This window comes from Protopterus annectens, chromosome 13.part0 (assembly GCF_019279795.1).
Source record: "Protopterus annectens isolate FY-2018-M chromosome 13.part0, PAN1.0, whole genome shotgun sequence".
Classification (NCBI taxonomy): domain Eukaryota; kingdom Metazoa; phylum Chordata; order Ceratodontiformes; family Protopteridae; genus Protopterus; species Protopterus annectens.
This window is the reverse complement of record NC_056747.1, coordinates 470,831,706-470,853,838: the sequence shown is the minus strand read 5'-3', so window position 1 is coordinate 470,853,838 and position 22,133 is coordinate 470,831,706. Positions and strand designations below refer to the sequence as shown.

Sequence of the window (22,133 nt, the reverse complement as noted above, 5' to 3'; positions counted from 1 at the left end):
TAAATCATTGCTTTAAAAAAATGCTCAAAATCAGTAGTGATAACTGTATAAAGCAAGCACAAGTGCAGTTGATCAAGAAAATATTCTCATCTTAGCTTGGATGGCCCTGGATGCAGTTGAAACAATGGAAAAGCATTGCAGAGTTCTGTGTAAGTGAACCAAAATTATGATTGGGTCATAGATGATTACTAGGGTAACCCCCCCTTTGAGAGAATCAACCCCTGCACCTTGTGCATGTGACCTAAAATCCTTAACCATTATGCAATCATCTCTGTCTTAAATATAGCTATGTAAACTATGCATTCTTCCTTAGATAATTTTCCCATCGACTTGAAGAGGAATAAAGTAACCTAAACCAACAAAACCTCATCTTGATATTCTGGCTATCTCGTCTCTACTCATATGCTTTTTCTAAGCACTCAGGGCCTTGGTCTGTTTGTTTTCAGCTGCACTGGTCTGTCTGTTCTTAGCTGCACTGTTTGCAGCACATTTGTAAATATATTAAATCAAATCCGTGCAACTGCCACAAGTTAAAACTACATCCATTAGACTATAAATAAAGGTTTAAAGCATTGTTTGTCAGCAGCTGTAAGTGTGGGTAAGACCTTCATAAAGGCATTCTTAATACAGTAAATAAATTCTGAGGCTAGTATTTATTTGTTAGTACAATCAGTAATGAATCTAGATCTAATTTCAGTACTTACCATCATCCCAGCCTTCAGCTACACCCGCCAGCTCATAGTGCTTCTTTCGTAGGTCTCCAAGCTTTTGCCGTTCTTTCTGTAGATCATTTTCCAGTTCCAAAACTCTTACCTTAGGAGGAAGAAAAACACTTTTAAGCTTTAATGAAGGGAAATCTTGTATACTATCAAAAGCACCATGTGCCAAAAGCAGCATGCAGCAATGCCATTTACAGATATAGTGCAAAATTCTTCATTTAGCACAAGTAACACATATGTACGTATCAGTCAATATGAGATGATGGCTTTTTCCTCTCCTGATATTCCCCAAATCAGGGCATTTCAAAAACTGCCTCTAACTCCCACGTGTGGGGGAAGAATGCACCTCAGACCAGTATCTGTCATAAAGTCAAGAGGTAGACTATAAGAAAATACACAGTTCCTGCTCTCTCCAGTTCAAACCTACCCGCCCCCCAAGCACTGAGGGAAAACAACTTGAAAAACATGAAAAAAATATCAGAATATCCAATTAAATGCCTGAATGGCACACAAGAAAATCCATCTGGAGAAACAAAATAGAGTGGCTCTGATCAAGTCATCAGAAAGTCATTTTATAGTTCAGATGATATAGTCAGCATCTACTCTGAAGATCTTTTGTAGTAGATATCTGTGAACTACAGTCCCAAGCAATGAAATCTTAGAACAATAACCCTCTCTGTAAGTTAAAAGTCAAATGAAATCTAAATGTAAGGCTCAAGAGACCAATTAATAAAGCACAGATATGCCAAAAGAGGCCTGGCTCAATGCTGTGAGGTGAAATTGTGAATCAATGAATACATTTCTATTAATGGAAAAAAAAACTCTAAACACCAGAAATAATTACTCGTGGTGTGGCATTTGCCAACAGTGTTTTCCAATGTTGGTTAGTTTCCTGACAGTAAAACACAGTACAGTTGTGTAAAATACTTAAAATAAGAGCTGAGCTTTGAGAAGTTGTCATTATAAGGTAATCATTAAAATTTGCATTTTCATATTTTTCTAAACACCTTTATAATAATATCACTTAAGACACAGGCACATACACAGTACTAGAAAAGAAAGCAAACTATATTAAACATTTTTTTCCTATTTACACACATTATACACTACGGTTTCTTTTTAAGAACTGTTTTTCAATCAGACTTCTAAGACAGCTTTGCACACTGATCAACAGCTTAATTTCATCTCTCCCAGTGTGAAAAAGGAAAATGATAAATAAGAGCTAGTGATTCTGCCAGACTGAGTAAAATTCAGTTACTGGCTGTTAAGCACACTGCCTAGATGCCAGTAAAGAAGAAATTTAAGAAAACTGAAAGGAAATCAACTAGAAAATGTGAAGAGAAAACACTGAATGGGAAGAAGCCTGAGCTGTTCAGCAAAACGTGGTTCACACTCCAGCTTTGGTATAACAGATGGGTTCCAGTAATTCAGATGAAAAAATAAAATCAAAGGTGCTCAGAAGCTGATTAAAATAAATGAAACACTGAAGGAGTAAATCAATTCAATTAACAAAAGTCTGGAAAAACAGAAGAAGCTTTAACTAGCTATTTAGATGAACTGATAAAATACAAAAATCAGAGGCTGAAATGAAGAAAAGGCTGGCTGCATATGAGCCTTCTCAAGAAAAGATGTTTCAAAAAATGGTAGAGTAAGAAGAAAGAGCAGAAAGGGAAAATCTTGAGATTTCCTGCGCTGCCACAGAAACTGGATGGAACAGTCTATATTAATTTTATGAAAGCATGAATAAGCAACTGGATTGATATTCTAGAGCAGGATTTGTTAACTGAAATGGAACATTGAGCATATGCCCCAAACCTGACCATGAGGAAACGGCCAAGACCTGTATTAGTAAAGATGCAATCTTAACAGGAGAAAAATTATATTAACATTAATATATGTAAATTCTGTCCGAGTTCCTAATACTGAATTCATGTTAGCTTTTCTTTTTTCTTCAGAAAACTACCCTCTTTTGTTATATTTCCCTTCTAGGTCCCCCAGATATATTCTCACTGTTGCAAATCCAGTTCCACTCCCCACCTATAATAATATTCCCTGCTGAAAGATGATTATTTCTCAGAAAATTTTCTTAACCTACATAATAGCAGTGGTAAGTGGAATACAAGTACATTCCAGTATAATCTTCCTCCCTTGCTAGTAGCTCCTTAATACCACAAATCTACCATTATTATATTTTTCCCCCTCTTGTTTCGCTACTGGATCTCCTCTAGCAATAAGTCTAAGTACCTTCCTTTTCCTCTGTCCCTCCAATTCTGCTGAATATCCATCCTGAAATCCTTTATCAAATTCACATGGCCGCTTCTTTCTAAATGTGACCCCTGTATCATTGCTACTTGCAGTCTGTATTTCTTAATGTAATGTAATACTCTAATTCTTTTGTCCATAACTATGAGGCCATTCACATTCCAAACAAATATGTTTAGTGCAGCCATTATGATAAGAAGTTATTATTCCCACCTATCATATATGACCATTTTTAAATACCTATTTCCAGATTTTGTGTTATATGCATCCACTAATGTTTGGCATGTTGATCCTTTATATAAAGTTGTTTCTTGTCTTCTCCATTTGACGTATGTCACATTTTACAAGACATTTTGTTTTAATGAAAACCCTCAACCAAAGAAAAGAAGAAAAAAGCACACCCCCATAACACACAAATATGTATATCATCAAATAATGAAGTATAACTCTCCTGATAGGGAAAACTGTCCTAAATGAACAGCTGCATCACAGGCATTAACTTACCTAAAGTTAAGGTTATCCATGACAAAGTGCATGTTACAGCTTGCACTCCCTACTTACAATTATTGCTGTATGCTCCTGCCTTATATTTATTCCCCTCCCAGATGTAAAAAAAAACTTTCAGAAAACATTACCTTTTAGACTTAAGAAAAAGTGCACTGGATATCTTTAAATAAAACTAAACTATATGCTGTTCCAGAAAAACACGTTGAAGTATTCAATTACCAGAAAAGCTGCTCTTATTCACTCCCTATAATTTAAAACTTTACTTTTTAATGAGCTGCATGCCATTTTACCTTTTAATTTTACATTTCTCTCAACTCAAACTGAACATTTACTTGCTAAAGGAAACTATTCATAACACTGTGGATTGTTATTAAAAAAAATACTTGCTTAGATAAAAACTTGTCAGTAAATTAAGCCAATGACATTAATCCAGACATTCAGCTACACAAAGCTAAAAGAAAACATACACCCTATTAACTTGTATGTGCTTTTGTCAGCTTTTCTTCTCTTTTCTTCTCTTTTTACATTGTAATACCCACATTTCCCGAAACTAAAAAAAGAAAAAATAGTACTTGTTTACTTTAGTATCTTTCTCATGTGCAACAATCACTGAAATGCTTCACTATACAACATGCAATTTATATCATGAAATGCTGTACAAAAATACTATTAAGAACAAAAATTCCATCTGATGTTGTCCTCTTCATTCTTCCTCAACCCATGGATTTGGATCCACTCCTTGGATCTGAGTCACCTGCATACTCCAGACTTCAGATCTAATGCCCGGGCTCCTCCCTCTATCCATAATGCCTTGGTCCATTCCCATTACCTCAGATCTCATTTGCCACCATTGTGCTTAGATACAGGTTTCCTCTCTCAAGCTGATTTATAGTATTTGTGAGTTAATCCTTTTATTCTACTTTCAAAAGTTATTTTTCTGTCTTAGACTGTTTATTTTAATTCTCCTTAGCTTTTACTGGTGTTAGAACTGCTACTGTATACATATATATATATATATATATATATATATATATATATATATACACACACATACGCACACACACACACATATATATATATATATATATATATATATATATATATATATATATATATATATATATATATATATATATAAATATGTATATACAGTACTCTCTCTCTTACCATAGCTGGTATTCTATTTACCATTTAATCAAGGTTGTTGTTGCGTCTTTCAGCTTTTCCCGGTTAGGGGTCACCACAGCGGAACTCCGGTCCGCTAATGACTGGCAGTAAATTTTTATGTGCCGAGTTGCCAGCCCTGACGCACAACCTTCAACGAAGGTATGCCCATTCATGCATGTCTCCACACAGAAGATGCTTTAGCTGAGAATCGAACAGGACAATGCCTTACTGCTACTGCAGCACCACCACCGCAGTTACCATTTAATCAAGGTAATCTTTTTAAATTACAATTGTTGGTAATTCTTTTCCATCTGCCTTCCCTCATATACAAAAAAAGCAGACTGTTTTCTTTTCATTGAGTTACATTTGTAGCCTATATTCTTGGTGTTTTTCTCTACCAAATCAGACAAAGTGACAGGTTTCAAGAGATGCACTTCCTGAGGGCATAAGATCCTGAATTTGGATACCCACAAGGAGTTTTTTATTGCCTAGGATCCAGTCACTTATACATGAACTGTTCAATTTCTTAAACTTTTAATCCAATGGTCTTGGGCTAACTGACACAACAAACTGCTATTAGAGAGACATCTACTGCCACATCTTCAAGGGCTCAACCCCCCCCCCGAAGAGGACAAATCTACTCCGTATGAGCAAAGAAAATGCTTCCTGCTGAAGTCCCCAGGTCTTCGTTGGAGCCTTCACTCAAACTCTGTAACATCTCATATCCAATCTGAACTTCAAATCTGAAACTTTCTGATCTGAAATCTTTGGATCTGATAATAATATTGGCAAGTCCTATGGCGTCTTTTTCGGATCTTAGGTCCTCGGCTCCAAAACCTGGCACCTTACAAAGCTGTCATACAACGGAGTATACAACTAAACCTATATCTACTACACTGTTGTCCCTTTTACTACAAACTCCTAAGAGACATCCAAGACTTCCATCCACTACATCCTCCAGGTCCTCCAGAATTTTGTCAGAAGTGGATATGGATAGGATGATGCTAAACTTTCTCAGAGTTCAGATCCAGATTGGGGGGGGGGGTCATACAGGCTCCATCCCCTATAGGATCAGTGAGCCTCTTTGCATTACTCTACACTGTTCTTTCTCCTTCTCTGATCCGTCCAGTTGTTTTGGAGGCCTAGGATCTGAAATCCTCAAGAAGTTCACAGTCTGATCTGAAATCCTTGAGAGGTCCAAAGTTGGATCCAAATAAGATTTCTTTTTCCACTGTGACAGGGTCCCTGACTGGTCAGACTGTAATGGGTTCTGGAGCCGAAGTGTCCTCGTTGGATCAGTGGGGCCGGGATCTACTCTGTTATTGTCAGATCTGTCCCTGACCCTTGGAGCCTCGGCCCTGGCCAGTTTGGGTCTACAGTTCCATCCCTGAGGCACAGATCACACGGTGGTCGAGCTCAGCCTTCCTTGGGAGCTTTGTCTCCAGCTTGGCTGATTGAGGCTTCTCCAGTTCTGTCTACCTTTGAGAGCATGGAAAGGGCCTTTTCTCTATCCACAGAACCGCCTTCTGATTTTTCGGATCCTACCCACTTTCCCTCATCAGTTCCAAGCTTTGAGTCAATCAGACCTACTCCACAGGGAAGCCAGTTCCAATAAGTGTCAAGTCTGTTCAGGAAGAGGAACTTCTCCTCTCTTACGATACCTCCCCGGAACATCCCATGGGGGAAGTGGATTGGAACAGAACATGCAAGAGGAGAGACAGGCTCCCCAATGTAGTCTCTCATGGAGGATAATTTTGATGAATGAGAAGGTTCTCCAGATTGCCACCAGATGACATCTCCTTAGGAGACATTTTAGAGATCCTTAGACAAAAAGGTGGCTGGTCTTCCAAAGACAACTCTCCAGAAGAACTGGTAGTTTTGGAAATTTTTGGTTCTGGCCCATCTACATCTTGGGTTACCTTACCCACCAGATGAACTCATTGATTTAGATTCCCACTGGGCTTGGAAGGAACCAGATACTGTCAAACCTATACCAAAGAGACCCGACAAGTTCTTTCCCCTCCAAAAGACAGACCCCACTGGAGCAAAGGAGTCTTGGTTGATGCTATGGTGGTGGCATCACCAACCAAGAAAGAGCTAGCAGAACAGAGCTCTTCTGCCCATCCTCCAAACAGGGAGTCTGAGCATTGGTCAGATTTGGAGTGCAAGTCTTTGCCTCAGCAACCTTTGCCCTGAGGTCTCATAATTACCTGGTACACTTCACAAGACTTCAGAGAGATTTGACCTAAGAGCTATCCAATACTCTTCGAGTCCATGTCTGCAATGGTTTTCAAAACAGCATCCTTGCAGCTGGCCACTCTCTTGTCTACATTAAATGCTTCACTGAGGTTGATTTCTCACACAGCTGAAGGCACCTCACAAGCAGGTGGTTCAAGTACTATCATAAGGAGACATCCTGGATGCAGCTATGTGACTTTGCAGAGCCTTTTAAGACATCTTTTTCAAGCTCCCTTTGATGGCATATCCCTATTTGGGCCATCAGTAAAAGAAATGTTTACCTGCAGCGAACAGGATGGAAATACTATGTCTGCTGTGGGAATAACATTTTCTACCCCTCAACGGAAGTCTTCCAAGAATCAGAAAGGCAGTAAGAAAATATGGTTCTGAAAATCTGAGACCTTTCCAAGCTCCATGTGGGGACAAGTCCTCCAGAAGCAGAGAAGGAAATTCTAATGGGAAACATCACCTAGAGGCAGAGGAAGCCCACAGAACCAGGGTTTCTGAGATTCCTTTCCAGACAGACCCTTTCAGTACTCCTGATATGCTATCCGACTGTCCATCACTGGAACCAGTTGGGGGAAGATTATCCCTGCTCCCAGAAGCCTGGGCATATATAACAAAAAATACTGGAGTGCTAAATGTCCAGAGGCTATTTCATTCATTTTTCCAACTTTCTTTTCATAAAAGGAAGAAACTTCTCAATGTTCCACCCAATAAGAAGACACAGCAAAAGAAATTCAAAAGCTGCTATAAAAATGAGTTATCCAAAAGATTCCATCAGACCAAATAGGGTTCAGAACATACTCACACTTTTTGTAATGCTCAAGAAGACAGAGGACCTTTGACCAATTTTGGATCTAAGCAAACTGAATCAGTATGTGAAGAAGTTGATGTTCAGAATGGTCACGGTACAGTCCATACTACCATTGCTTCACAAGGATGACTGGATGCGCTCAACACGTCTTTAGGATGTGTACTATCACATCAAAATAGACAGATGCTTCCAAAGATACTTACACTTTTGGCTAGGAGCCAGTCACTAGCAATTCAGAGCCCTGTGCTTTGGACTAGCCACAGCCTTCAGGGTGTTTACCAAATGCATGGCAGTGGTGGATGCTCATCTGAAACTTAAAGGATTCAGAGTATTTCCATATCTGGATGACTAGCTCCTCACCACCCCCTCAACACATTTTCTCCTACAGTCCAGGGACTATTTGCTTCAGATTTGCCAGTCACTAGGGATAACAATAAATTATACCAAATTAAATCTTACACCAGTCCAGAGCATAGAGTTCATTGGTACACTTCTGGATACAGCAGCACAGGTAGCCTCTCTACCACATCACTGCATATCTATCAGGAATCAGGTTCATCTGCTTATTTGCCAATTATCCCTTCCAGCAAGATCAGGTCTTCAAGCACTAGGATCTATGGCAGCAGCCATTGTATTACTTCCCTTGGCACATTTCTTTGTGCATGTCCTTCAATGAACACTAGGTGTTCAGTTGTCCTTTCTGCATCAACCCCTATTCTTTCCAGTCAAGCTAACTCCAATTTGCAAATGGCATATTCACTGTTGGCTTCAATTAGATGACATTCTCCTAGGTCGACCTTTTGTTTTGCTGTCTCTAATGGCCACACTGACAATGGATGCTTCACAACTGGGATGTGGAGGGGGGCATTTCCAGGGAAGGATGGTCCAAGGCATGTTCTGCCTCCAAGAGACCAATCTCCGTATCAGTGCAATACAGATGAGAGCAGTCTGACTTGTGTTGCAGGAATTTCATGATGCTCTTCCTCTAGGGACCATTGCAATTCAGACTGACATGTCTATGGTCGGGTACATCAACAAACAAGGAGGAAGCCAGTTTTATCCCCTCTGCAAATAGGCCATGAGAGTGTGGGAATGGGCAGTCTCATCAGACTGCTTTGTAGCTGCAATGCACATCCTGGGAAAAAAACAATGTGTTAGTCGACAAATTAAGCAGATTCATCCTGATGCCTCTTAAGTGGTCTCTCAATTAATCTGTGTAAGAAAGGATCTTCTGTCATTAGGGCCGACCTTGATGTGACCTCTTTGCATCTCCCCACAACAAGCGCAGCAGGTACTTTGCTTTTATCTCTCCTTATGGGGAGTCACTGAGACATGCTCTAGTTCATGTTTAGCCCTCTGGTCTTAATGCTTATTCCCCTCTTCCTTTGATTTCTGCAGAAATCAAGTCTGCTTACGAAATCAGTCATCCTCATTGTCACCTTCTGGCCTCAATGGGTATGGTTCCCCTTCCTATGGTCTCACCTTTGTTATCCTCCATTGATACTGGAGCCATCTCCACATGTCTTCTCTCACCCATCAGGGATCCAACATCCAGGCCCTCAAACTAACTGCATGGTTTCTTCACTTCCACTAATGGTTAGACAGCCCAGGCTTTCCTCTCCTGTACATAAAATTATTTTGGCTTCACAAAAAGTATCTGCTAAGAAGGTTTACAAGAGCAAGTGGAAAAGATTCTCCCTTTGGGCTTTGAGTAATGAGACTGACCCTATCTCTGCTCCAGTTTCTGCAGTATTTGAATTTTTATCAACCCTTTTTAAAGGAGGAGCTAGTTTTTCTGTGATTAAGCTGCAATTAGCAGCTATCTCTAATTTTCACACAGGACACATAAATTATTCCTTGGGTTCTTCCAAATTATGTAAAACATTTCTAAAAGGCATTTTTCTTCTCAGACCACCAATAAAGGATATATTACTTCCCTTGGATCTCAAAATTGTGCTACAAGGTCTAACTCAGAAACCCTCTGAACCTTCAAATAAAACTGATTTAAAATTCCTTTCACGGAAAACAGTTTTCTTGGTAGCCATTGCTTTCACAAAGAGGATATCTGAACTCCAGGCACTTTCCTGAAAAACTCCTTACATCATCTTCCATACAATTAGGGTTACCTTATGGACAAATCATTCTTTTTTACCCAAAGTGGCTTCTGAAAATAAAATTAATTTGTCCATTCATTTACCAGTATTCTTTCCAAATTTTTCAAATGAAGGAGAGTATATGCTTCATCTCCTTGATGTACATAGACAATTAAGATGTTATCTTCACAGACAAAACAAATGAGAAAATCAGATCAACTAATTGCTTCTTTTTCACCAACGACTAAGTTTGCCAATTTCCAAAGTCACTCTAGCCAAATGGATTACAGACAGTATTTCTTGGATTTATTCTCAACAAGGTATGGCCTTATCCAAACTACCCAAGGCTCATTCAATCAGATCCATGGCTGCTTCATCTGCCTTTTGGTCTAGAACATCTACTGATGATATCTGCAGAGCAGCGCATTGGTCCAGTGCTCATAGCTTTGTTACTCATTACAAACTGGTTATAATTTCTAAAAACAGAGCCGCCTTTGGTTCAGTGGTATTCCGAAATATCCTTCCAAGAGGGCCACACAAGATCAATGTAGCTGGAGACTCTGTCCCATGGGTTGAGGAAGAATGAAAAGGACATCAGATTTAAAAGTTAAATACTCAACAGAGCTACGCATCTGTGTTGTCTATTTTCATTCTTCCTCAACTTTCTTTCCATCCATTCCCATCCTTCAACTTTCTGGTGAGACCCCTAGGACCAACCATTCGGGGTTGGATCCCTTTCTTTTCTCTGTCAACTATCCCTGACTGTCTATCTATATGGGACTAATGGCAGCAAACTTGGTCTGAGGTAATGGGATTGGGCCAAGGCATTATGGGTCGAGGGAGGAGCTCAAGAGTTGGATCCGAAGTCTGGAGTATGTGGCTGAGTCAGATCAGAGGACTGGATCCGAACCCAAGGGTTGAGGAAAAATGAAAATGGACAACACAAATGCCTAGTTATAATGAGTACATAACTTTTAATTTACTTACAGTTCATTTTTCTGTTTTTCTTTTTCCTTTTAGTGTCCTTCAAGACATCAACATGAAGTGGGGTATAAGCTTGTCAGTGACTCCAAGTTTAACAAAGTCAACAAAAATCCAATCTTTCTCCATCACTTTTTCTTGTAAAGCCATATTTCACAAATGTGACTGATGCTTTAAGTCTCACATTTATGCACTAATTTCAGTGTTGCTGGTCTTCTTCCTGTTCATCTCCATACTTCGGTTCAAGTCCAAGGTACTCCTGATTTTTCTAGTCAACTCCTGTACTTTTTTTCGCTCTTTCTCTCAAGCATTTTCATTTGGAACACTGGAAAATGTTTCACTGGCAGTCTTTCTATGAGCTTTATTACCACAAAAATGAGAAGAAGAGTCCCTTTCTTACTGATGGCTCAGTTTTTGTTGAAGAAACTTTTTTATTTCCTCCTTAGCCTGTTTCTCAATCAAAAAAAATGACTTTCATCTTGAAGGAAAAATATTCTGAAGACAGCTAGATACAACAGTTTGAATCTCATACTTGCTTCTCAACATTTCCTGATTTCTGGCATACATTTGCTCCTCTTCTGCTCGGTGTACAATGAATAATAATTTTCCATAAACACTCTACTGTCTCACATTTTTAATATTTTTGCCTTTCTGACACAGTTTTGTCAGGGCCAACTCTTTCTGCTGCCATGATGTCATATTTACTTATACAGGTCTTGGTTGTTTTCTCATGGCTAGCTTTGGAGCATACATACTACATGCTCTATCAATTAAAAATCATGCTGTGGAATAACAGTCAAGTTATTAATTTGTGTTTACATAAAATTAATGCAGTAAGTTCCTTCCAGTTTCTCTGTTTCAGCAGAAAATCTCAGGTTTTTCTCTGTGCGCTCTGTCCCCTAACTTCACCATTTTTGAAACGGCTCTTCTTGAACAGTGTCATACTTAGCAAGCCTTTCTTTCAATTCAACCTCTGATTTCAGCAGTTTTATAAGTTCATCTAAAGAGCTGTTTAGTGCCTCTTATTTTCCAGCCTTTTTATTCAAGTCAATATACCCTTCAGTGTTTCATTTATTTTAATCAGCTTTGAGCACATTTGCCTTATTTTTTTCTAAATTATTGGAAATCATCTCTTGACCAAAGCTGGAGCTTGAACTGCTTTTTGCTGAACAGCTGCAGGATTCTTCACAGTCAGTGTTCTAGCTTCAACTTTGATAGTTAATTTTCTTTTAGGGTAAGTTTCTTCTTTCCTGGCATCCAGGCAGTGTACTTACTAGCCAAGTAACTAAATTTTACTAAAATAGGTAGAATTACTGGCCTTATTCTATCACGTCTTTTTTCACACTAAGAGAGATGAAGTTCAGCTGTCAATTAGTTTTTAAGTTGTTAATCAGTGTGTCTGCCTATGACTTAAGTGATTAATTAAGGTATTAAAACAACTATCTTTCAATCCAGCATTACATAAATCACTCAATTCCTGCCCTCCCTTAAACCCTACTCCTCCTCCCCTTGAACATTATTTTTTTCTAACCTGCAATAATCTATACTTATCATGCAGTATTTTATTCTGCATGTATTGTTCCCACAAACTCCTTTTATTTCCATGTATTTTGCTTCTTCCCTTTTCTAAAGATCCATCGTCTAGTTCCTTTATCTTTTTTTTTACAATATTCAGTATTTCAAATACAGTTGATTTAAATTCTAATTTCCCTTTTCTATTTTTTTGGCCGCCAACAGAATTAAACTTAATAAGGCCTTACTATATTTAGATAATTCAATCCTGTGTTTCATCTCAAGAGAGTAATTTTCTTAGTTACAGCCATTTTCTCACTAAATAATTTCTGATAGAGTACTAAGTAGGGGATTTTTTTTAAGTTTGCCAATTATTTCCCCAGTCAAACCTCTAACATTTGCTATCTACCAAAAAAGAATTCACTTAAGTCTACTAGGGGTATACAAATCTAAGCAAACACTTCCAAGCAAAAAAACCTAAACCTTCTGGACTTGTTGCGAACTTAAGAGCCATACAAATGTCCTCCAACTGTCCCTGTAAATTGTTTTTCCCATCTCTCTTCCCAATCTTTTCTAACCTCCAATAATCAATTATACTTATCATGCAATATTTTACATGCTGTACTAATTATCCCCTTTTTAACAGCAGCTTCCATACTACATTCAGTTAAAAACTCTACTAGACCAAGTCTTTTATTTAGGTCTCCCCTATCCCTTTCTCTTTGCCTATACTCTAATATTAATCCCTGATATGAAAGTCAGTTTCTAACCTGCATTCCAAACTTCTCATTAGCCTCATCCCACTCTGTTACCTTTCCCTTTTCAGTTATTTGCGCCCGATATATGGTTCTTTTGCCAGTTTTCTCCTGTAAGTAACAGCCCCAGCCCCTCCTGCCTATTTCCTGTACCTATATTTGTAGTCATCCTTACTGGCAAAACCTTCTTTCTCCATTCATGTGTTGACTTTATTCTTAGAATACTTTCTGCATCTTTATGGATATAATATTCTGTACTGTGTTGGTTATTCTCCTGAAAGATGTGCATCCAAAATCCCAGTCTCTTTTTCTTGAACCCCTACCTTCCCTTCATCATCCCTCTCCACTTTGAATTATAACCTTCTGCTTGTGCTATGTACATGAGGTGTAACTGGGTTGCACTCCAATTGCCCTTCAAATCAGGTAATCCTAAACCAACTTCTTCTACTGGGACTTGTGGCACAGAAAAACTTAAATTTATATAAAAGTAATCAAACCGTATTAACAAGGTCACATTTATAAACATTATATATCATATATTGTAATCAAAATAACATTACATAAAGCTCAATTCCCACCTTCTCTTAAACCTCTTTCCTCCTCTAAAACATTTTTGCAAGTATTGTTCCCACAATTTCCATCTGCTTCTAAGTAATTTGCTCTTTCCTTTTTCTAAGCATTCCACTTCCTGTTATTTTACCTCTGCTAAAATATTTCACACTTAATATATAATTGTTTTAGATTTCAATTTCCATTTTCTAGTAAGGGCTTTTTTAGCAGCCACCAGAATTAACCTTAACAAGGCCTTACTATGTCTAAACATTTCAAATCCTGTATCCCAGCTCAAAAAAAAAATAATTTCCTTAATTACACACATTTGTTTGCCCAGTATTCCTTACATGGTACTCTGAAGGGATCTTTTTATACTCTGCCAACTCATTACACTCAGAGAAGATATGCACTCAGTTACCTCTTTCTTCCCAGTTATACCTCCAACGTTTGCCATCTACTGGAGGAAAAATTCTTTGGAGTCTTAGAATATAAAAGTATCTATGCAAACACTTTGTTGCATATTTGGGAGCCATGCATATGTTCTTCCATTGTATTTTTGTGAAATGCATATCTAAACTCTCTTTCCAGGATTTTCTGACCTCTTATGATCAATTCCTATAGCTGTTGTGCAATATTTCACATGCTCCACTAATTAGCCCTTTTTAACAGCAGCTTGTGTTCTAGATTTAATTAAAAACTCAAGCAGTGCAGGTCTTTCATTAAGGATTTCCATATCCCTTTCTCTTTACTTTGATATCAGTCCCCAACAGGGAAGGCAATTACTAGCCTGCAATATAAATATCTCCTTGGCCTCTTCCCATTCCAATATATTTTCCTCTCTGATTATTTGTTCCCAATAACTTGTTTTTTGTTTTAATGTCTTCCAGTAAATTCCAGCCCTCTCTCTTGCCTATTCTCCACATTCCTAATTGCAGTCATCCCTATTGGCAAAATCTCTTTTCTCCATGCTCATGTTAGTTTACTTCTTAGTATACTTTTTGCTCTTTTATGAATATAATATTCTGTATGACTTTTGTTATTCTATTTAAGGATCTATATCCAATTTTCCATTCTTTCCCTATTTCTTGAATTATCCCCATGCTTCATCATCCCATTTTACTTTTAACTGTAGCTTTCTGCTAGTGTTACATATAACAGCCTTAACTGTATAGCTCTAAAATATCCATTCAAACCAGGTTATCCTAAACCTCCTTGTTCTATTGGAAGGACTTATCCCACTTCACTCTTGCCCTCAATCCTCTCCCACATAAAATCATTCAACTCTTTTTTACTTCCCACAACTTATCCAGTTGATAAAAATATGATGGACCTGTGAATAAAACTAAATGGACTAAAAACACTTTTACTGCTTGTATCGTGCTATTCATATCCATAGGCAAAAGCTTCCAGTTTCTCTGTTTTTGTATTATTTTTTTAGTCTCTTCACACACATCCTTATGTCATAACAGAATCCTTTTAAATCCATATTCATAAATACTTAATTTCACCATGTTTCCATAAATATGGGTATTGCTGAGCCAATTCATGTGCGGGTATGTAGTTTGTAGTTATACCCTTTATTTTATCTTTATTAATTTTATTTCTCAAAAAAAAAAACGGAACTGTCTCAGAATGCTCCCCAACACTGAGATGTTCTTTCCTGGTTCCATCAGGTACAAAATAATATCTGCAAAAAAAAAGCCAACTTTTCTTGAATACTATACAAATTACATCCTTGAATTCCTGAGTCCCTTATTTCCTTTGCCAAAGTTTCTAAATATAACACAAATAACAAAGGTTCCTCCATTCAGACACAACAGACAGGAATACTCCCCACTTAGATTTTTGCTGCCGATCCCTCATATATCCTCCTAATTAATCTTATTATTATATTAGAAATGGGTTTACTATTAAAATGTCTAAGTTTAGAATAAAAACGGTACTTAACAGTGAATTGTTTCGCCGAAAGTACCCATAACCTAACGGCCCTAATGTCGAAAATCAGCTGTTAATGCTGAAAATGTTGGCAACAACAATTTACGGCATTAACAATGCCACCCTTGCCGTAACTCCCTAACCCCTACACCTAACATCCCATTTATGCACAGTACATTAGCAAATATACCATTCGATTACGCAGCTTGCACACACATGAACTATTCAAACATCTGTAGTTCGAATAGTTCATAGGCGTACAATGCTACGCCGATATTTTAATAGGAAAACTCAGAAATGCATATCCTTCCATTGCCTTACTAAACATCCCAGCTTACTCTGTTGAATGGTTTCTATATATCTAGATCCAGCAGTAACAGTGGTATTTTCTTACCTTCTGCTTCCCTGTGGATCATCATTGTTCTATTAATGTTGTAAAATGTTTGACTCCCTCCACAAAACCACACTGGCATCACCTTTGCCATTCCTTTAGCAATTATAGACATAAACACCTTATAATCATGGTCTAAAAGAGAAATGGGCCTATATGAAGTGCTGCATCACATGGGTCTAACGTCTTTAGTATTACAGGCAAGACAGTTCTTTCCAGGATGCTGGTGCCTCCCCCTCCTTTTAAAATACTGTTAAAATCTTCCAGCCCTTTTTAAATTTCTTCTTTCCTAGCTTCCAAACCTCCAGCAGAATACCATCTATTCCTGGAGACTTTCATGTAGGTTGATTATACTCCACTGTTTTTATCTAATCTCCTACTACCTTAACTGTTAGTTGTTTAGCCTCATCTACCTCTAACCTTGGCATATTTAAGTCTTCCATAAATATTTCCATTTTTGCTTTTTTCTTGATTTCCCCACTTCTCTGCTTTATACATATTTTCATAAACTTTATGAAATATCTCTAATACCTTTACAGGATCTCTGGTTACTTTTCTTGTTATAGGCTCCCTAAGTTTGACAACAACCCTATCTACTTCCTGTTGCCTACATCATTGTGCCAAAAAGTTTTTGTGCCTTGGAGTTATCAAAAAACAGTTGCTTAATAGCAATCTTTATAAAGTCATGCATATTTTTCAGGTCCTTCCTTATTTTCTCTGTAACACTCTGCAATTGCGCCTCTTCTTGTTTTGTGAGATTCTCATTATTTTGTAATACTTCAACCTTTGCCAGCCCCTATAACTAATTTTTATTACTTTTTAACCAGATCTCTTTTTTTATTTCTACCTCATTTTAACTCCACTTTCATTTTATCCCACTACTAGCTATAACTTCTGGAGTACTTTCTATCTTCCATAACAAATCATGGATAATTTCTACTACCCATTCCATAAATTCCTCTTTTTTAACAGGTAGCTGGGGAAGTGCCAGTGTCTCATCTTTATCTCATTATCCTGTATTTATATCCAAGTAATTACTGGCACATGATCTGAAATAGTTATGGGACGTCTGTTAAAGTTTTCAATTAAATGCACATTTCTGTGAAATATAATTTCTGTCTAGTCTAGCCCAGTTACTGTAATAATATATATAAATTCTCTACTGAATTAATGTCTTTCATACCAAATATTTTCATAAATGTCTACAGAAATCTATCCACATTTGTTATATTTCCCCCTCTAGGCCCAAAGGTACATCCTCATTGTTGCAAGTCAAAATCCAATCCCCACGTACAAGTAATATTCCCTGCTGAATGTTGATTATTTCTCTCATTTTTAAAGCTCAATAATAGCAGTTTTAGCTGGAATATAAATACATTCTGGTATAGGTGACATCCCTCCTCTGGGCCAGTAATCAAGGAGCCTCAATTCTCTCTGACACCGGCGGGGAATGTTCACTTAAAACAAATATGAATACATACAATTATTTTCAGATGCAACTCTCTGCACCAAGCACAATTTCCCTTAAGAGCACACAAGAAGCACACTCCAGACCCCAAATAAAACTTCACCTCTCTCTCTGCAGAAATCAGTGCTCTGTGTCCATGTTCGAAGTAGGTGACACACACACACTCTGAGATTTGATTTTCACACACACTCTCTGAGATTTGATTTTCATACACACACTCTGAGATTTGATTTTCACACACATACACACACATATCTGAGAAGGCTGACACAGATTTACCTGCTATACCACCTCTATCCAGACTATAAGGTAGATTCACTGCCACCAGGCAGCTACATTAAGACTCTTATCAGGATACCCAATTACTCTTAGTAAAATTAATACTTATACAAATGGTAATGTTTGGCTAAGCGGCAAGACTTTCAGGAGCATGAAAGTACAGTGCTACAAAATAAATGTAATTACTCTCAAAGGTTAAAATATTTTCTAAAAGACCAGCCACAATGAAAGGCTTAGATATACTGAATAATAATCACTAAAATAGAAAACATGAAAATGCTGAATATCTATTTACAATAAACACCAGTGTTTCAAATCACAGAAAATATAAAAAAAATAAACGAAAAAACACAAACACACTCCCAGGACACCCATATAGCCTGTTAACCTGATAAAAACACACATAACTATGTACATATTCAAATAATGAAGTTTAAATTTCCTAATAGTAACATTTGTGCAAAACAGACAGCTGCTAACACAGATCTTAATCTGAAATTAAAGTTAAATTATTTATTGTGCCTCTACTTACACTAATTGGTGCCTGTTTTTTTTTTCTTTGTCTCCTCCAGATGTGCATGGCTTACAAGCTTTCAGAAATCATTAATTTTTAGCCTTGAAAAAACACAGTGCTCTATCTTTTATTGCCCTATTATCAGCATGTCTTCATGGAAACGCAAGAAAAAAAAAATAATGTGGTCATCTGCTGCAGCCTGAAAGACAAGCTGAAACATTTATTGCTAAAGTAAAACTTTTCATTATATTTAGTGTTCGCATATTTACTTGTTTCCATTTAAAGTTTGTTATTAGATTAAGCCAGACATTCACCTATGCAAAAGTAAGAGAAAACACACCAGCATTACATATGATCTGTGTATTTTTACACCCTATCCCCACGTCAACAAGAGATTACAACCTATTAACTTAAATATGCTTTTGTCTAGCTTTTCTTCTCTTTTTGCAATGTAATGCTTACATTTATTTACAAAAAGGGAGAGAGAAAAGAGGAAGAAGAAAAATATACATCTGTTTGTTTCAGTAATTTACATCCCCTTCTGCTTCATGGCTGACTTTTTGTAGGACAAACTTTTGCATTTCCTCCTTAGCCTGTTCTGCTTCAATAAATGACTTTGATCCTTTAGGAAAAAAAATATTTTCAAAACAGTTGGATACAGCAGCTTGAATTTCACACCTGTCTCTTGATATTCTCCGAATATTAGAATACATGTATCTTCTGCCTGGTGTATAGTGCAGAATCATTTTTCAAAAACATTCTACTGTCTCCAACTTTTAATACTTTGCCCTTTTCTCACAGTTTTGTCAGGATCAACTCTTTCTGCTGGTAGGCTGGCATCTTTATTAGTAAAAGGTATTGGCTGCTTTCTCGTGGCTAGATTTGAAGCATACACACAGTGTACCCTTTCAATTAATAGTTCCCACTATGGAATACCATTCTAGTTACTTACTTGTGCCTCATAAAATTAATTCAGAATGTTCCTTCCAGCTTCTCTGGTACAGCAGAAAATCACATATTTCCCTACATACTCTGTCCTCTAATTCTACTATTTTTTGAAACTACTCTTCTTGACCAGTCTCATATTTAGACAAACTTTTCTTCATTTCACCCTCTGACTTTTTCCACTTTTATCAGCGCAACTGAATATCTGTTTAAAACCTCTGCCATTTTCCCTGTCTTTTGTTATTTGAGTTTATATACTCCTTCATTGTTTTGTTTATACTCTGAGCACATTTGACTTATTTTTCCTCTGGATTACTGGAAGCCATGTCTTGCACCAAAACTGGAGCTTAACCTGCTTTTTGCTGAAGAGCTGCAGAATTCTTCTCAGTTGGTGTTCTCTTCAATTTTTCAAGTTAATTTTCTTTTAGGTTTTCTTAGTTTCTTCTTTGCTGGCATCCAGCCAGTGTACTTACTAGCCAGTAACTGAATTTTACTCATGCTGATGATATCACACTGGCTGTTGTTTCTCAGTTTCTGTTTTCGCACTGGGAGAGCTGAAGTTAAGCTATTGATCAGTGTGCAGCCATTTTGGAAGTCTCAGCTCCATTACTGGTTGTCCACAACATTTACTCTGTTTGATAAAAATATGCTCTAGCTCTATAAAAATCTAAATAGGCTACAAACATTTTCAGTGCTTGCATCTTGCAATCCACATCCATAAACAACAGCTTCTAGTTTCTCAGTTTTTCTATCATCTTTTTAGTCTTTTCCCATATATCCTTATCTACCACAGTAGATGCCTTTTTAATACATACTCCTACATATTTTATTTTATCATGTTTGTATAAATATGGATATTGCTGAACCAAGTCATAAGTGGGTACATCATTGATGGCTACACCGTTTGTTTTATCTTCATTAATTTTATATGCTGAAAAGATTTGAAACCGTCTCAACATGTTCCATACCACTGAGATGTCCTTTTCTGGATTTATCAAGTACAAAATGTCATCATCTGCAAATAAAGCCAATTTCTCTTGATTACCAAACCAATTATATCCTTGACCTTCTAAGTCCCTTATTACCTTTGCCAGTGGGTATAAATACTCTCCATAGCCTAGCACCTAATAGATCCATTAGAGTTAAATCCAATCATGCCCCTTGGCTTTCTAAATCTACTACAGAAATTTAAAGCCTGGAAGCAAAGGCTAATTTCTGATAACCCTGCCAACCTTATCCAGTATAAACAACTACGTAACCTTTCAAAAAAAGTACTTCATAAAGACAAACAACAATACTTCTGGAATGTACAATCAAATAGGAAAAACAACCCTAAACTCTTCTGGTCTTCCGTCAATAATCTCTTGAACCCTGGCCCTATAACCAACTCCTGCCCCTTCCACAACCCATCACCTGACCTTATAGCCTCCAGATTTAACTCGCATTTCATTGACCATTGACAATAGCTAATCTTACAGCCTCCTTTTCCATCCCTCCACCTAGTAAGCATCACCTCAACGCCTCCTCTTCTTCCCCCTTTCCACCCAATAATCATCACCTCAATTCCTCCTCCTCTTCTCATCTCCCTTCCAATACCACATCCCTAAACTCATCAATGCAAAACTGTGGCAAACCTCCCTCCCAAACTAAATTTAATCTCTCCTCTATTTCTACTTCATGTATAAAAAAAACTCTTACTAAAGTTAAAACCCTGTTCTAACTCAGCCGACAATATTCCTGCCAAATTCCTTAAGATTGCTGCTGATGCAGTACCCTATTCTATTAGCATTCTAATCAATAGATCAATCCAAGAATCCTATGTTCCCTTCTCTTTGGAAAAAAGCCATCATCCTACCCCTCCATAAAGGGGGCCCTTCCTCTGATATCTCAAACTTCTGACCCATCACTCTTCTTTCCCCATATCTAAAATTCTTGAAAAGTGTACACAAAAACAACTAGTCCAGTACCTTCTAAACAATAACATCCTCTCCCCAACCCAACATGGATTTCATCCTGGGCACAGTACCTCTACTGCTCTAAAATCCTTCTAAGATATTATTAACAAAATCCGTGACTCTGGCTATATAGTATCCATTCTATTTCTAGATCTATATAAAGCCTTTGAAACAATATCCCATGATAACCTTCTCTCTCAACTTTCATCCATGGGGCTATCCTCTCAGTCTCTTAACTGGTTCAAAAGATGTCTCTCTAATACGCAACATGCTACCAAATGGCAGCAATCCAGCTCTCCTTTCCTCCACAATCCTACTAACGTCCCACAAGGTTCAATCCTTGGTCCCCTTTTATTTAACACATTCATAAACAACCTTCACCAAGCTTTACCACACACCTCCCTATTCCAATATGCAGATGACTCAACTACAGTATGCTATGTGCCCAACCCTAGTATCCTTCAACAAAAGATCCAAATAGTCTTCTCCACTGTTGAATCTTGGCTCCATAAAAATCATCTTTCCTTAAATGCCAAAAAAAAAAAAAAAAAAAAACCAAACTTATGCTTTTCACCCCCCAAAAAAATACCTCTATCAATGTACAAGACTTTAACATTCTCTCACTCATCTCAATAAAAACTGAAATAGTTGCTAGTAGCAAACTCTTAGGAGTCATAATTGATGACAATCTAAAATTTGATTTACATATCCAATCTCTAAAACCTATAAAAAAAACTTGGACTTCTATATAGGCATAATACTTTCCTCTCCCCATCAACAAAACAAGCATTAGTCATCTCCTATTTACTTCCTTCTCAAACCTACAGTGCTCCAGTATTAACTCATCTTCAGTCCTCCCTCCAACCAAAATTAGAATCGTGCTACAAGCTCGCCAAATTTGCCTCTAACTGCCATCACTCAACCCATCACTGTATTGCCCTAAGAAATCTCCAATGGCTCGAATTCCCACATTACCTAATACATCAACTATCTACCTTGCACAGACTAATTTTCAAACCCCAAGACTGCCTTGCGCTCAGCTC

General features: G+C 37.5%; 1 protein-coding gene across 1 annotated transcript in view; it reads right to left on the bottom strand.

Moving 5' to 3' along the window:
* Positions 1–22,133, bottom strand: part of HIP1 (huntingtin interacting protein 1) — a 2,554,439-nt gene that overhangs the window by 73,427 nt on the left and 2,458,879 nt on the right. The window contains exon 30 of the mRNA XM_044054110.1: positions 705–813. Within this exon, the coding sequence (XP_043910045.1) occupies positions 705–813 (109 nt within the window). The remainder of the gene's footprint in view (positions 1–704; positions 814–22,133) is intronic.